Source organism: Oncorhynchus clarkii, chromosome 26 (assembly GCF_045791955.1).
Source record: "Oncorhynchus clarkii lewisi isolate Uvic-CL-2024 chromosome 26, UVic_Ocla_1.0, whole genome shotgun sequence".
NCBI classification, from domain to species: Eukaryota; Metazoa; Chordata; class Actinopteri; order Salmoniformes; family Salmonidae; genus Oncorhynchus; species Oncorhynchus clarkii.
The window spans coordinates 36,138,677-36,156,212 of record NC_092172.1 but is presented as its reverse complement, the minus strand read 5'-3'; the positions used below and the strand labels follow the sequence as shown (position 1 = coordinate 36,156,212).

At 47.3% G+C, this 17,536-nt stretch overlaps 1 protein-coding gene across 1 annotated transcript in view; it reads right to left on the bottom strand.

Moving 5' to 3' along the window:
- Positions 1-17,536, bottom strand: part of LOC139384794 (rhophilin-2-like) — a 71,731-nt gene that overhangs the window by 8,443 nt on the left and 45,752 nt on the right. Inside the window, exons 5-12 of the mRNA XM_071129674.1 lie at positions 16,999-17,076; positions 16,747-16,871; positions 15,588-15,754; positions 12,724-12,911; positions 7,862-8,018; positions 3,836-3,955; positions 2,795-2,989; positions 1,623-1,699 (exon numbers count right to left, since the gene is read on the bottom strand). Of these exons, the coding sequence (XP_070985775.1) occupies positions 1,623-1,699; positions 2,795-2,989; positions 3,836-3,955; positions 7,862-8,018; positions 12,724-12,911; positions 15,588-15,754; positions 16,747-16,871; positions 16,999-17,076 (1,107 nt within the window). The remainder of the gene's footprint in view (positions 1-1,622; positions 1,700-2,794; positions 2,990-3,835; positions 3,956-7,861; positions 8,019-12,723; positions 12,912-15,587; positions 15,755-16,746; positions 16,872-16,998; positions 17,077-17,536) is intronic.

Below are 17,536 nucleotides of genomic sequence, written 5' to 3'. Positions count from 1 at the left end.
AATGTTAGTAATGCCATAGTGGTTCTGTTGGATCACTGTCTCCAGGGTTAATGTTAGTAATGCCATAGTGGTTCTGTTGGATCACTGTCTACAGGGTTAATGTTAGTACTGCCATAGTGGTTCTGTTGGATCACTGTCTACAGGGTTAATGTTAGTACTGCCATAGTGGTTCTGTTGGATCACTGTCTACAGGGTTAATGTTAGTACTGCCATAGTGGTTCTGTTGGGTCACTGTCTCCAGGGTTAATGTTAGTAATGCCATAGTGGTTCTGTTGGATCACTGTCTACAGGGTTAATGTTAGTACTGCCATAGTGGTTCTGTTGGGTCACTGTCTCCAGGGATAATGTTAGTACTGCCATAGTGGTTCTGTTGGATCACTGTCTCCAGGGTTAATGTTAGTACTGCCATAGTGGTTCTGTTGGATCACTGTCTACAGGGTTAATGTTAGTACTGCCATAGTGGTTCTGTTGGGTCACTGTCTCCAGGGTTAATGTTAGTAATGCCATAGTGGTTCTGTTGGATCACTGTCTCCAGGGTTAATGTTAGTACTGCCATAGTGGTTCTGTTGGATCACCGTCTCCAGGGTTAATGTTAGTACTGCCATAGTGGTTCTGTTGGGTCACTGTCTCCAGGGTTAATGTTAGTAATGCCATAGTGGTTCTGTTGGATCACTGTCTCCAGGGTTAATGTTAGTACTGCCATAGTGGTTCTGTTGGGTCACTGTCTCCAGGGATAATGTTAGTACTGCCATAGTGGTTCTGTTGGATCACTGTCTCCAGGGTTAATGTTAGTACTGCGATAGTGGTTCTGTTGGATCACTGTCTACAGGGTTAATGTTAGTACTGCCATAGTGGTTCTGTTGGGTCACTGTCTCCAGGGTTAATGTTAGTAATGCCATAGTGGTTCTGTTGGATCACTGTCTCCAGGGTTAATGTTAGTACTGCCATAGTGGTTCTGTTGGATCACCGTCTCCAGGGTTAATGTTAGTACTGCCATAGTGGTTCTGTTGGATCACCGTCTCCAGGGTTAATGTTAGTACTGCCATAGTGGTTCTGTTGGATCACTGTCTCCAGGGTTAATGTTAGTAATGCCATAGTGGTTCTGTTGGATCACTGTCTCCAGGGTTAATGTTAGTACTGCCATAGTGGTTCTGTTGGATCACTGTCTCCAGGGTTAATGTTAGTACTGCCATAGTGGTTCTGTTGGATCACCGTCTCCAGGGTTAATGTTAGTACTGCCATAGTGGTTCTGTTGGATCACTGTCTCCAGGGTTAATGTTAGTACTGCCATAGTGGTTCTGTTGGGGCGGATTCAGAAAACAGCACCACACCATCTGGGTGTACAAAGAAAAGTTGAACTGAATTTAACTGTTTTTTAAAAAACAACAACACACAAATCCAGAGCTTTGTGATGCCAATTTCTGAAAACACCGTAGATATTTTACACGACGGGACGGTTTCCCAGACACAGATTAATCTTAGTCCCAGACTATAAGAGGAGTTTTAAGAGTTACTGGTGATTCTCCATTCACCAAGCTTCATAGTCCAGGACTAGGCTTTAACAATCTGTGTCTGGAACAGCAGCCCTGAAAATGTTAAAAGAAATTAGTAAGCCCACATACCAGCCTCCGGAAAAAGTCTGTGACTTTCACCTTTGTGGCCATGGGCGTTTCCATCTCTGCCTTGTGCTCCGTTTTAGCTGAGGAGGGAAAACAGGTCTGTTAATTACCACAACAACACACACAACCTGCCAACTTCCTCTGGGGTTCAGCACGACAGGGAGCGCATGGCCACACTGTAAACATTACAGCATCACAACATCCTGGACCTACTAAACAGCTGTTTTAAAAGGTTATTAGGTTGTTGAAGGTAATTTCACATGAGAACCAACCAGGAAGTTAGATTGTATGTCTAGTCTTACAATCCACACCACCGATGGAACAGACCACTTGTAATGAGGTCCAACAGTCAGACCCCCTCTGTCTCTCTAATGTAATGAGGTCCAACAGTCAGACCCCCTCTGTCTCTCTAATGTAATGAGGTCCAACAGTCAGACCCCCTCTGTCTCTCTAATGTAATGAGGTCCAACAGTCAGACCCCCTCTGTCTCTCTAATGTAATGAGGTCCAACAGTCAGACCCCCTCTGTCTCTCTAATGTAATGAGGTCCAACAGTCAGACCCCCTCTGTCTCTCTAATGTAATGAGGTCCAACAGTCAGACCCCCTCTGTCTCTCTAATGTAATGAGGTCCAACAGTCAGACCCCCTCTGTCTCTCTAATGTAATGAGGTCCAACAGTCAGACCCCCTCTGTCTCTCTAATGTAATGAGGTCCAACAGTCAGACCCCCTCTGTCTCTCTAATGTAATGAGGTCCAACAGTCAGACCCCCTCTGTCTCTCTAATGTAATGAGGTCCAACAGTCAGACCCCCTCTGTCTCTCTAATGTAATGAGGTCCAACAGTCAGACCCCCTCTGTCTCTCTAATGACATGAGGTACATTTGACAGTCAGACCCCCTCTGTCTTTCTAATGTAATGAGGTCCAACAGTCAGACCCCCTCTGTCTCTCTAATGTAATGAGGTCCAACAGTCAGACCCCCTCAATTGATTGATTAATTACACAGATGTTGGGGGCTTCACAAATACAATTGATTGATTAATTACACAGATGTTGGGGGCTTCACAAATACAATTGATTGATTAATTACACAGATGTTGGGGGCTTCACAAATACAATTGATTGATTAATTACACAGATGTTGGGGGCTTCACAAATACAATTGATTGATTGACTCACAGACGATGTCTGGAGCCTCCAGATAGTCTGTGAACTCGTCCTCTCGGTCGTTGTCATTGAACTTGGCCAGGGAACGGTTGTGACTGGCCTGGAGGATGGCCTGGAGCACATCCAGCTTCCTGAGGTGACGACACAGACTATGGATCCTCAGACCCTCCTCATGACCTATCACAGCCCGCCGCAGGTGGGCCTTACCTGGGGAAGGAGAAGGGAGGTGGAGGAGGGAGGAGGAATTAACGGGGAGGTGGAGGAGGGAGAAGAAGAGGTGGAGGGTGGAAAGAGGAAGAGTCATTAAGCCAGGTGAGTAAGTATACAGGTAAAAACTAAATGGATCCCGTTTAGACCCGTTTAGTTCCAGGTGATAACGGGGCTATACACACGGGGTACCAGGTGATAACGGGGCTATACACACAGGGTACCAGGTGATAACATGGCTATACACACGGGGTACCAGGTGATAACATGGTGTAGAGTCCAGACAGTCAGGGACTATATAAATGACAGTCAGTGTGTAGATTCCAGACAGTCAGGGACTATATAAATGACAGTCAGTGTGTAGAGTCCAGACAGTCAGGGACTATATAAATGACAGTCAGTGTGTAGAGTCCAGACAGTCAGGGACTATATAAATGACAGTCAGTGTGTAGAGTCCAGACAGTCAGGGACTATATAAATGACAGTCAGTGTGTAGAGTCCAGACAGTCAGGGACTATATAAATGACAGTCAGTGTGTAGAGTCCAGACAGTCAGGGACTATATAAATGACAGTCAGTGTGTAGAGTCCAGACAGTCAGGGACTATATAAATGACAGTCAGTGTGTAGAGTCCAGACAGTCAGGGACTATATAAATGACAGTGTGTAGAGTCCAGACAGTCAGGGACTATATAAATGACAGTGTGTAGAGTCCAGACAGTCAGGGACTATATAAATGACAGTGTGTAGAGTCCAGACAGTCAGGGACTATATAAATGACAGTGTGTATCTAGACCTAAACCACATAAAGGACCTGTGTAAACACGGTATTGGGTTTGGAGCCTTACCGATTTGTCGTCTCTCCTCTCTCTTCCTGAGGATGTCGAGTGGGGAGCGGCCATCTGGCATGGCATCATACGCCTGGGACAGAGCCTTCTCCTGTTGGTCCTCGTCATCACTGGGCCTCACTGGAAAACACAGAGACAGGAGACAGGGATTAGGGACACGGCAACACAGAGACAGGGATTAGGGACACGGCAACACAGAGACAGGGATTAGGGACACGGCAACACAGAGACAGGGATTAGGGACACGGCAACACAGAGGACGGGGATTAGGGACATGGCAACACAGAGGACGGGGATTAGGGACATGGCAACACAGAGACTAGGACATGGCAACACAGAGGACGGGGATTCGGGACATGGCAACACAGAGACTAGGACATGGCAACACAGAGGACGGGGATTCGGGACATGGCAACACAGAGACAGGGATTAGGGACATGGCAACACAGAGACAGGGATTAGGGACATGGCAACACAGAGACAGGGATTAGGGACATGGCAACACAGAGACAGGGATTAGGGACATGGCAACACAGAGACAGGGATTAGGGACATGGCAACACAGAGACAGGGATTAGGGACATGGCAACACAGAGACTAGGACACGGCAACACAGAGACTAGGACACAGCAACACAGAGACAGGGATTAGGGACACGGCAACACAGAGACAGGGATTAGGGACACGGCAACACAGAGACAGGGATTAGGGACACGGCAACACAGAGACAGGGATTAGGGACACGGCAACACAGAGACAGGGATTAGGGACATGGCAACACAGAGACAGGGATTAGGGACATGGCAACACAGAGACAGGGATTAGGGACATGGCAACACAGAGACAGGGATTAGGGACACGGCAACACAGAGACAGGGATTAGGGACACGGCAACACAGAGACAGGGATTAGGGACATGGCAACACAGAGACAGGGATTAGGACATGGCAACACAGAGACTAGGACACAGCAACACAGAGACAGGGATTAGGGACATGGCAACACAGAGACAGGGATTAGGGACATGGCAACACAGAGACAGGGATTAGGGACATGGCAACACAGAGACTAGGACACAGCAACACAGAGACAGGGATTAGGGACACGGCAACACAGAGACAGGGATTAGGACATGGCAACACAGAGACAGGGATTAGGGACATGGCAACACAGAGACAGGGATTAGGGACATGGCAACACAGAGACTAGGACATGGCAACACAGAGACAGGGATTAGGGAAATGGCAACACAGAGACAGGGATTAGGGACATGGCAACACAGAGACTAGGACATGGCAACACAGAGGCAGGGATTAGGGAAATGGCAACACAGAGACAGGGATTAGGGACATGGCAACACAGAGACTAGGACATGGCAACACAGAGACAGGGATTAGGGAAATGGCAACACAGAGACAGGGATTAGGGACATGGCAACACAGAGACAGGGATTAGGGACATGGCAACACAGAGACAGGGATTAGGGACATGGCAACACAGAGACAGGGATTAGGGACACGGCAACACAGAGACAGGGATTAGGGACATGGCAACACAGAGACAGGGATTAGGGACATGGCAACACAGAGACAGGGATTAGGGACATGGCAACACAGAGACAGGGATTAGGGACATGGCAACACAGAGACAGGGATTAGGACATGGCAACACAGAGACAGGGATTAGGGACATGGCAACACAGAGACAGGGATTAGGGACATGGCAACACAGAGACAGGGATTAGGGACATGGCAACACAGAGACAGGGATTAGGGACATGGCAACACAGAGACAGGGATTAGGGACATGGCAACACAGAGACAGGGATTAGGGACATGGCAACACAGAGACAGGGATTAGGGACATGGCAACACAGAGACAGGGATTAGGGACATGGCAACACAGAGACAGGGATTAGGGACACGGCAACACAGAGACAGGATTGTAGGGATGTAGCCTTGGCTGTCGGCAGAAAGACAGTGTCGGCAGAAAGACAGTGTCGGCAGAAAGACAGTGTCGGCAGAAAGACAGTGTCGGCAGAAAGACAGTGTCGGCAGAGGACAGATCCAGTCTGGGACTGTGAGACAGTTTGGTTTGAACAACACAAAGACATGTCACATAAATATTTATAACTGACCAGGTTGGTACAGACTCACTCTACACTACTCTGTCCTCTTTATAAATCTAAAGGTCTCAGTACTCTGAGCTGTTCTGTCCTCTTTATAAATCTAAAGGTCTCAGTACTCTGAGCTGCCCTGTATCTCTGTCCTCTTTATAAAACTAAAGGTCTCAGTACTCTGAGCTGTTCTGTCTCTCTGTCCTCTTTATAAAACTAAAGGTCTCAGTACTCTGAGCTGTTCTGTCCTCTTTATTAAACTAAAGGTCTCAGTACTCTGAGCTGTTCTGTCCTCTTTATAAATCTAAAGGTCTCAGTACTCTGAGCTGCCCTGTCTCTCTGTCCTCTTTATAAAACTAAAGGTCTCAGTACTCTGAGCTGTTCTGTCTCTCTGTCCTCTTTATAAATCTAAAGGTCTCAGTACTCTGAGCTGCCCTGTCTCTCTGTCCTCTTTATAAAACTAAAGGTCTCAGTACTCTGAGCTGTTCTGTCTCTCTGTCCTCTTTATAAATCTAAAGGTCTCAGTACTCTGAGCTGTTCTGTCTCTCTGTCCTCTTTATAAATCTAAAGGTCTCAGTACTCTGAGCTGCCCTGTCTCTCTGTCCTCTTTATAAATCTAAAGGTCTCAGTACTCTGAGCTGTTCTGTCTCTCTGTCCTCTTTATAAATCTAAAGGTCTCAGTACTCTGAGCTGTTCTGTCCTCTTTATTAAACTAAAGGTCTCAGTACTCTGAGCTGTTCTGTCTCTCTGTCCTCTTTATAAAACAGAAGGTCTCAGTACTCTGAGCTGCTCTGTCTCTCTGTCCTCTTTATAAATCTAAAGGTCTCAGTACTCTGAGCTGTTCTGTCCTCTTTATTAAACTAAAGGTCTCAGTACTCTGAGCTGTTCTGTCTCTCTGTCCTCTTTATAAATCGAAAGGTCTCAGTACTCTGAGCTGTTCTGTCTCTCTGTCCTCTTTATTAAACTAAAGGTCTCAGTACTCTGAGCTGTTCTGTCCTCTTTATAAATCTAAAGGTCTCAGTACTCTGGGCTGCTCTGTCTCTCTGTCCTCTTTATAAATCTAAAGGTCTCAGTACTCTGAGCTGTTCTGTCTCTCTGTCCTCTTTATAAATCTAAAGGTCTCAGTACTCTGAGCTGTTCTGTCTCTCTGTCCTCTTTATAAATCTAAAGGTCTCAGTACTCTGAGCTGTTCTGTCTCTCTGTCCTCTTTATAAATCTAAAGGTCTCAGTACTCTGAGCTGTTCTGTCCTCTTTATAAATCTAAAGGTCTCAGTACTCTGGGCTGCTCTGTCTCTCTGTCCTCTTTATAAATCTAAAGGTCTCAGTACTCTGGGCTGCTCTGTCTCTCTGTCCTCTTTATAAAACTAAAGCTCTCAGTACTCTGAGCTGTTCTGTCTCTCTGTCCTCTTTATAAATCTAAAGGTCTCAGTACTCTGAGCTGTTCTGTCTCTCTGTCCTCTTTATAAATCTAAAGGTCTCAGTACTCTGAGCTGTTCTGTCCTCTTTATAAATCTAAAGGTCTCAGTACTCTGGGCTGCTCTGTCTCTCTGTCCTCTTTATAAATCTAAAGGTCTCAGTACTCTGAGCTGTTCTGTCTCTCTGTCCTCTTTATAAATCTAAAGGTCTCAGTACTCTGAGCTGTTCTGTCTCTCTGTCCTCTTTATAAAACTAAAGGTCTCAGTACTCTGAGCTGCTCTGTCTCTCTGTCCTCTTTATAAAATTAAAGGTCTGAGTACTCTGAGAAAGAGGTGAAGTCTGTTCCTGTAAGGTCCAGGAAACTCATCTAGGAACTAACAGAACCAGTCTGCTCCAGTCTGTTCCAGGAAACTCATCTAGTAACTAACAGGCATTTACACATCTCCCTCTCTCCCTCTGAAGGGATATGATTGGCTAACGGCTGCTTGACTTACGCTGGTGGTCCAATAGCGCAGTAGCCAGGAAGTAGTGTGCCAGTGAACGGTAGTGGTGGGTCTTGACCTGAACCATGGTGGACCAGAAGAACGGGACGTTGTCCTTGATGGGAGTCTGGCTCATAGACTGGTGAACCTGGTCACAGGTGTCTCCTACCTGAGACGGGAACACAGAGATGTTCTGTTAGAGTACGCATCGCAAATGGCACCCTATTCCCTATGTAGTGCACTACTGTTGACCAGAGCCCTATGGCACCCTATTCCCTATATGTAGTGCACTACTGTTGACCAGAGCCCTATGGCACCCTATTCACTATGTAGTGCACTACTGCTGACCAGAGCCCTATTCACTATGTAGTGCACTACTGTTGACCAGAGCCCTATGGCACCCTATTCCCTACGTAGTGCACTACTTTAGAACAGAGCCCTATGGCACCCTATTCCCTACGTAGTGCACTACTTTAGACCAGAGCCCTATGGCACCCTATTCCCTATATAGTGCACTACTTTAGACCAGAGCCCTATGGCACCCTATTCCCTACGTAGTGCACTACTTTAGACCAGAGCCCTATGGCACCCTATTCCCTATATAGTGCACTACTTTAGACCAGAGCCCTATGGCACCCTATTCCCTACGTAGTGCACTACTGTTGACCAGAGCCCTATGGCACCCTATTCCCTATATAGTGCACTACTTTAGACCAGAGCCCTATGACACCCTATTCACTATGTAGTGCACTACTGTTGACCAGAGCCCTATGGCACCCTATTCACTATATAGTGCACTACTGTTGACCAGAGCCCTATGGCACCCTATTCCCTATATGTAGTGCACTACTGTTGACCAGAGCCCTATGGCACCCTATTCCCTATATAGTGCACTACTTTAGACCAGAGCCCTATGGCACCCTATTCACTATATAGTGCACTACTGTTGAGCAGAGCCCTATTCCCTATATGTAGTGCACTACTGTTGACCAGAGCCCTATGGCACCCTATTCCCTATATAGTGCACTACTTTAGACCAGAGCCCTATGGCACCCTATTCCCTATATAGTGCACTACTTTAGACCAGAGCCCTATGGCACCCTATTCCCTACGTAGTGCACTACTGTTGACCAGAGCCCTATGGCACCCTATTCCCTATATAGTGCACTACTGTTGACCAGAGCCCTATGGCACCCTATTCCCTATATGTAGTGCACTACTGTTGACCAGAGCCCTATGGCACCCTATTCCCTATATAGTGCACTACTTTAGACCAGAGCCTTATGGCACCCTATTCCCTATATGTAGTGCACAACTTTAGACCAGAGCCCTATGGCACCCTATTCCCTACGTAGTGCACTACTTTTGACCAGAGCCCTATTCCCTATATAGTGCACTACTTTAGACCAGAGCCCTATGACTCCCTATTCCCTATATAGTGCACTACGGCACCCTATTCCCTATATGTAGTGCACAACTTTAGACCAGAGCCCTATGGCACCCTATTCCCTATATATAGTGTACTACTTTAGACCAGAGCCCTATGGAACCCTATTCCCTATATGTAGTGCACAACTTTAGACCAGAGCCCTATGGCACCCTATTCCCTATATATAGTGCACTACTGTTGACCAGAGCCCTATAGGACCCTATTCCCTATATAGTGCACTACTGTTGACCAGAGCCCTATGGCACCCTATTCCCTATATAGTGCACTACTGTTGACCAGAGCCCTATGGCACCCTATTCCCTATATGTAGTGCACTTCTGTTGACCAGAGCCCTATGGCACCCTATTCCCTATATGTAGTGCACTACTGTTGACCAGAGCCCTATGGCACCCTATTCCCTATATAGTGCACTACTGTTGACCAGAGCCCTATGGCACCCTATTCCCTATATGTAGTGCACTACTGTTGACCAGAGCCCTATGGCACCCTATTCCCTATATGTAGTGCACTACTGTTGACCAGAGCCCTATGGCACCCTATTCCCTATATAGTGCACTACTGTTGACCAGAGCCCTATGGCACCCTATTCCCTATATGTAGTGCACTACTGTTGACCAGAGCCCTATGGCACCCTATTCCCTATATAGTGCACTACTGTTGACCAGAGCCCTATGGCACCCTATTCCCTATATAGTGCACTACTGTTGACCAGAGCCCTATGGCACCCTATTCCCTATATAGTGCACTACTTTAGACCAGAGCCCTATGGCACCCTATTCCCTATATAGCGCACAACTTTAGACCAGAGGCTTAGGGCACTATATAGGGAATGGGGTCCCACTGCTCTTTAGTCAGACACACCTCAACGGGATATGACAGTGTGATGCCATATCGTCTTAGATGATGGAACCCCTTTCAGCGTTGAGGTGAAACTCTCTCAGATTAACCCCGTTAGGGCAAAGCGTTCAGCGTTGAGGTGAAACTCTCTCAGATGAACCCCATTAGGGCAAAGCAGATGTGTTGAGGTGAAACTCTCTCAGATTAACCCCGTTAGGGCAAAGCGTTTAGCGTTGAGGTGAAACTCTCTCAGATTAACCCCATTAGGGCAAAGCGTTCAGCGTTGAGGTGAAACTCTCTCAGATTAACCCCATTAGGGCAAAGCAGATGTGTTGAACGTTGCCCATTGAACATCAACAGACAAATCCATCCATCCATCTATCGATAACAGTGGAACTACATACCTGATTTAATCAAGATCAATCCGTCTGTATCAGCCTATAGACTGTGGGAAAGGACTCAGTATTGTTCATGTACCTTGGCAGCCTGTAGGAAAGGACTCAGTATTGTTCATGTACCTTGGCAGCCTGTAGGAAAGGACTCAGTATTGTACATGTACCTTGGCAGCCTATAGACTGTAGGAAAGGACTCAGTATTGTTCATGTACCTTGGCAGTCTGTAGACTGAGGGAAAGGACTCAGTATTGTACATGTACCTTGGCAGCCTATAGACTGAGGGAAAGGACTCAGTATTGTACATGTACCTTGGCAGCCTGTAGACTGAGGGAAAGGACTCAGTATTGTTCATGTACCTTGGCAGCCTTTAGGAAAGGACTCAGTATTGTTCATGTACCTTGGCAGACTGTAGACTGAGGGAAAGGACTCAGTATTGTTCATGTACCTTGGCAGCCTGTAGACTGAGGGAAAGGACTCAGTATTGTTCATGTACCTTGGCAGCCTGTAGGAAAGGACTCAGTATTGTACATGTACCTTGGCAGTCTGTAGACTGTAGGAAAGGACTCAGTATTGTACATGTACCTTGGCAGTCTGTAGACTGTAGGAAAGGACTCAGTATTGTTCATGTACCTTGGCAGACTGTAGGAAAGGACTCAGTATTGTTCATGTACCTTGGCAGACTGTAGGAAAGGACTCAGTATTGTTCATGTACCTTGGCAGACTGTAGGAAAGGACTCAGTATTGTTCATGTACCTTGGCAGTCTGTAGACTGAGGGAAAGGACTCAGTATTGTACATGTACCTTGGCAGCCTGTAGACTGAGGGAAAGGACTCAGTATTGTTCATGTACCTTGGCAGCCTGTAGACTGAGGGAAAGGACTCAGTATTGTTCATGTACCTTGGCAGCCTGTAGACTGAGGGAAAGGACTCAGTATTGTACATGTACCTTGGCAGTCTGTAGACTGTAGGAAAGGACTCAGTATTGTTCATGTACCTTGGCAGCCTGTAGGAAAGGACTCAGTATTGTTCATGTACCTTGGCAGTCTGTAGACTGAGGGAAAGGACTCAGTATTGTTCATGTACCTTGGCAGCCTGTAGACTGAGGGAAAGGACTCAGTATTGTTCATGTACCTTGGCAGACTGTAGACTGTAGGAAAGGACTCAGTATTGTACATGTACCTTGGCAGTCTGTAGACTGAGGGAAAGGACTCAGTATTGTACATGTACCTTGGCAGCCTATAGACTGAGGGAAAGGACTCAGTATTGTACATGTACCTTGGCAGCCTGTAGGAAAGGACTCAGTATTGTTCATGTACCTTGGCAGCCTGTAGACTGTAGGAAAGGACTCAGTATTGTTCATGTACCTTGGCAGCCTGTAGACTGAGGGAAAGGACTCAGTATTGTTCATGTACCTTGGCAGCCTGTAGGAAAGGACTCAGTATTGTACATGTACCTTGGCAGTCTGTAGACTGAGGGAAAGGACTCAGTATTGTACATGTACCTTGGCAGCCTGTAGACTGAGGGAAAGGACTCAGTATTGTTCATGTACCTTGGCAGCCTGTAGGAAAGGACTCAGTATTGTTCATGTACCTTGGCAGTCTGTAGACTGAGGGAAAGGACTCAGTATTGTTCATGTACCTTGGCAGCCTGTAGACTGAGGGAAAGGACTCAGTATTGTACATGTACCTTGGCAGCCTATAGACTGAGGGAAAGGACTCAGTATTGTACATGTACCTTGGCAGCCTGTAGGAAAGGACTCAGTATTGTTCATGTACCTTGGCAGCCTGTAGACTGTAGGAAAGGACTCAGTATTGTTCATGTACCTTGGCAGCCTGTAGACTGAGGGAAAGGACTCAGTATTGTTCATGTACCTTGGCAGCCTGTAGGAAAGGACTCAGTATTGTACATGTACCTTGGCAGTCTGTAGACTGAGGGAAAGGACTCAGTATTGTACATGTACCTTGGCAGCCTGTAGACTGAGGGAAAGGACTCAGTATTGTTCATGTACCTTGGCAGCCTGTAGGAAAGGACTCAGTATTGTTCATGTACCTTGGCAGTCTGTAGACTGAGGGAAAGGACTCAGTATTGTTCATGTACCTTGGCAGTCTGTAGACTGAGGGAAAGGACTCAGTATTGTTCATGTACCTTGGCATCCTGTAGACTGAGGGAAAGGACTCAGTATTGTTCATGTACCTTGGCAGCCTCGTGGGCCATCTTGAGGAGAGAGAAGAACTCATTGCGGATGCCAGACAGAGCGATCTTCTCAAACAGACACTCCTGAGCTTGGGCCAGCATCATCTTGATGAGCATACTGAGCATGGAGGGACTCATGTCATAGCTGGGGGTGTGGGTGAACGTCTCCTTCAGGTGGTGGAGGACTCCTACAGAGGGGGATGGACACAGAGAGAGTGGGGGAGGTGAGTATGGAGGGACTCATGTCATAGCTGGGGGTGAACGTCTACTTCAGGTGGTTCAGGACTAATTTCTAAACGTTGCTACCGGATACAATATATGCTCCAAAACATGCATGCGCCAGTTTTCATGCAAAACTGCATTTATAAAAACTGAACTTAACATGAGAATGTGCTAATCCTTTTATACTCCCGGTACCACAAGTACTCACAGTTTCTAACGTTGGACATTAGGCCGAGGGGCAGTACTGTCCTAGTTTGGGTCGACTGCCGAGGGGCAGTACTGTCCTAGTTTGGGTCGACTGCCGAGGGGCAGTACTGTCCTAGTTTGGGTCGACTGCCGAGGGGCAGTACTGTCCTAGTTTGGGTCGACTGCCGAGGGGCAGTACTGTACTGTGGGACATGATGCATGGGAAACTAGAGAAGCCAGAAGAGGACTGGCCATCCCACATAGCCTGGTTCCTCTCTAGGTTTCTTCCTAGGTTTTGGCCTTTCTAGGGAGTTTTTCCTAGCCACCGTGCTTCTACACCTGCATTGCTTGCTGTTTGGGGTTTTAGGCTGGGTTTCTGTAGAGCACTTTGAGATATTAGCTTTATAAATACATTTGATTGATTGATTGATTGATTGATTGTTATATGGTTCATCTTTACCAGTAGCCAGTCCATAGAGTTTTTCCTGACATGACATTTGAAAACTATGAAATGAAATTTTTCAACTGGCTTTCTCTGACAGGCTGTTTTCCTATCGTTAAACAAAGATTACACAAGGAGAGAACTGGTCACGGCACCAACTGTGGGATAAGGGACCTACAAACATACAAAATGTATAAACCAAGTCAAATCTTCTAAACCTCTTGTAATCTGAGTGTACTGTATATTCCACCAGTGTTACTGGCAATGACTAGAGACTAGCTGTGTCATAATGGCCACTGGTGTTGTCCAAAATGGCACCCTATTCCCTACATAGTGCACTACTCTTAACCAGGGCCTTATTCCCTATATAGTGCACTACTACTCTTAACCAGGGCCCTATTCCCTATATAGTACACTACTCTTAACCAGGACCCTATTCCCTACATAGTGCACTGCTCTTAACCAGGGCCCTATTCCCTATAACCAGGGCCCTATTCCCTATATAGTACACTACTCTTAACCAGGACCCTATTCCCTACATAGGGCCCTGGTTAAGAGCAGTGCACTATTCCCTATAACCAGGGCCCTATTCCCTACATAGTGCACTACTCTTAACCAGGACCCTATTCCCTACATAGTGCACTGCTCTTAACCAGGGCCCTATTCCCTATAACCAGGGCCCTATTCCCTACATAGTACACTACTCTTAACCAGGGCCTTATTCCCCAGATAGTGCATTACTCTTAACCAGGGCCTTATTCCCTACATAGTGCACTACTCTTAACCAGGGCCTTATTCCCTAAATAGTGCACTACTCTTAACCAGGGCCCTATTCCCTATAACCAGGGCCCTATTCCCTACATAGTGCACTACTCTTAACCAGGGCCCTATTCCCTATAACCAGGGCCCTATTCCCTACATAGTCCACTAATCTTAACCATGGCCTTATTCCTTAAATAGTGCACTACTCTTAACTAGGGCCCTATTCCCTATATAGTACACTACTTATAACCAGTACCCTATTCCCTATAACCAGGGCCCTATTCCCTACATAGTGCACTACTCTTAACCAGGGCCTTATTCCCTACATAGTACACTACTCTTAACCAGGGCCTTACTCCACAGATAGTGCACTACTCATAACCAGGGCCTTATTCCCTACATAGTACACTACTCTTAACCAGGGCCTTACTCCCCAGAGAGTGCACTACTCTTAACCAGGGCCCTATTCCCTATATAGTACACTACTTATAACCAGGACCCTATTCCCTACATAGTGCACTGCTCTTAACCAGGGCCCTATTCCCTATAACCAGGGCCCTATTCCCTACACAGTGCACTACTCTTAACCAGGGCCCTATTCCCTACTTAGTGCACTACTCTTAACCAGGGCCCTATTCCCTATAACCAGGGCCCTATTCCCTATAACCAGGGCCCTATTCCCTATAACCAGGGCCCTATTCCCTACATAGTGCACTACTCTTAACCAGGGCCCTATTCCCTATAACCAGGACCCTATTCCCTACATAGTGCACTACTCTTAACCAGGGCCCTATTCCCTACTTAGTGCACTACTCTTAACCAGGGCTTTATTCCCTATAACCAGGACCATATTCCCTACATAGTGCACTACTCTTAACCAGGGCCCTATTCCCTATAACCAGGGCCCTATTCCCTATAACCAAGTCGCCCTATTCCCTATAACCAGGACCCTATTCCCTATAACCAGGACCCTATTCCCTACATAGTGCACTACTCTTAACCAGGACCCTATTTCCTACATAGTGCACTACTCTTAACCAGGGCCCTATTCCCTATAACCAGGGCCCTATTCCCTATAACCAGGACCCTATTCCCTACATAGTGCACTACTCTTAACCAGGACCCTATTTCCTACATAGTGCACTACTCTTAACCAGGGCCCTATTCCCTATAACCAGGACCCTATTCCCTACATAGAGGGAATAAGGTGTCACGTGGGACACAGCCGACTGTGGTTCTAGTGTCTCCTCACCTGCAGCTTTCTGGAAGGCTGTGATGGCATCCTGGAGGCCGGAGCCCGTCTGGCGGTTGCAGCGCGTGCCGATCTGGGTGTAGAGGGCGCCGATGTTGAACAGAATACTGGCCTTCTCCAGAGACACGTTCTGCTGGCACACTGGAACACCTGTGAACGAGTCATACCTGGGAGAGAGACAGACAGAAAGGTCACTAGTGGAACCATAACACTGTGTTGACCCCTGGAGAGACCGACAGAGAGGTCACTAGTGGAACCATAACACCATGATGACCCCTGGAGAGACAGACAGAGAGGTCACTAGTGGAACCATAACACCATGATGACCCCTGGAGAGACCGACAGAGAGGTCACTAGTGGAACCATAACACCATGATGACCCCTGGAGAGACAGACAGAAAGGTCACTAGTGGAACCATAACACTGTGTTGACCCCTGGAGAGACAGACATGTTGACCCCTGGAGAGAGGCCCTCCATCAGTGCTCAGACTGTCCACAATAGGCTGAGAGAGGCTGAACTGAGGGCTTGTAGGCCTGTTGTAAGGCAGGTCCTCGCCAGACATCACCTATGGGTATAAACCCTCCATCAGTGCTCAGACTGTCCACAATAGGCTGAGAGAGGCTGAACTGAGGGCTTGTAGGCCTGTTGTAAGGCAGGTCCTCACCAGACATCACCTATGGGTATAAACCCTCCATCAGTGCTCAGACTGTCCGCAATAGGATGAGAGAGGCTGGACTGAGGGCTTGTAGGCCTGTTGTAAGGCAGGTCTTCACCAGCAACAACGTTGCCTATGGGCACAAACCCACTGTCGCTGGACCAGACAGGACTGGCAAAAAGTGCATTGGAGACAGTCAGGTGAAGCTACTATAGATACCTGGACCCCTGGGCTGGGTCAGACCATGATTGACGGGGCATTGGAGACAGTTAGGTGAAGATACTATAAATACCTGGACCCCTGGGCTGGGTCAGACCATGATTGACGGGGCATTGGAGACAGTGAGGTGAAGATACTATAGATACCTGGACCCCTGGGCTGGGTCAGACCATGATTGACGGGGCATTGGAGACATTGAGGTGAAGATACTATAGATACCTGGACCCCTGGGCTGGGTCAGACCATGATTGACGGGGCATTGGAGACAGTGAGGTGGAACATACCAAGTAAAGAAGATGCCCATCTGGCGGGTAGCGGAGAAGAAGCGGCTCTCCAGTAGAGGTATGTGGCTGAAGTACTTAGCCAGGGTCTCGATGCCGGCGTCATTGCGACTGGGGGTACGACAGGCCTGTGGGTATGGTGAGGAAAGAGCGTCAAAATACAACAAGACCGTTCTCTGTGTGGTGGGTGATTCCATAGAGAACCCAGTTTCACTTTGACAATGTAGATTTCAATGAGACCGATGGTGAAAGTACCTGTCTCAGGTCCATCAGGTCAGCGATCTCCTCCTCGAAGCTGGAGCCATCTTCACTGTAGTGCTCCAGGATGAAGTCCTGGAAAAACACACCAGTACAGAGAGGAGACCATCGTCAACACACCAGTACAGAGAGGAGACCATCGTCAACACACCAGTACAGAGAGGAGACCATCGTCAACACACCAGAACAGAGAGACCATCGTCAACACACCAGTACAGAGAGGAGACCATCGTCAACACACCAGAAAAGAGAGGAGACCATCATCAACACACCAGAAAAGAGAGAAGACCATCATCAACACACCAGAACAGAGAGGTGACCATCGTCAACACACCAGAACAGAGAAGTGACCATCGTCAACACACCAGAACAGAGAAGTGACCATCATCAACACACCAGAACAGAGAGAAGACCATCATCAACACACCAGAACAGAGAAGTGACCATCATCAACACACTAGAACAGAGAGGAGACCATCGTCAACACACCAGAACAGAGAGACCATCGTCAACACACCAGAACAGAACGACCCAC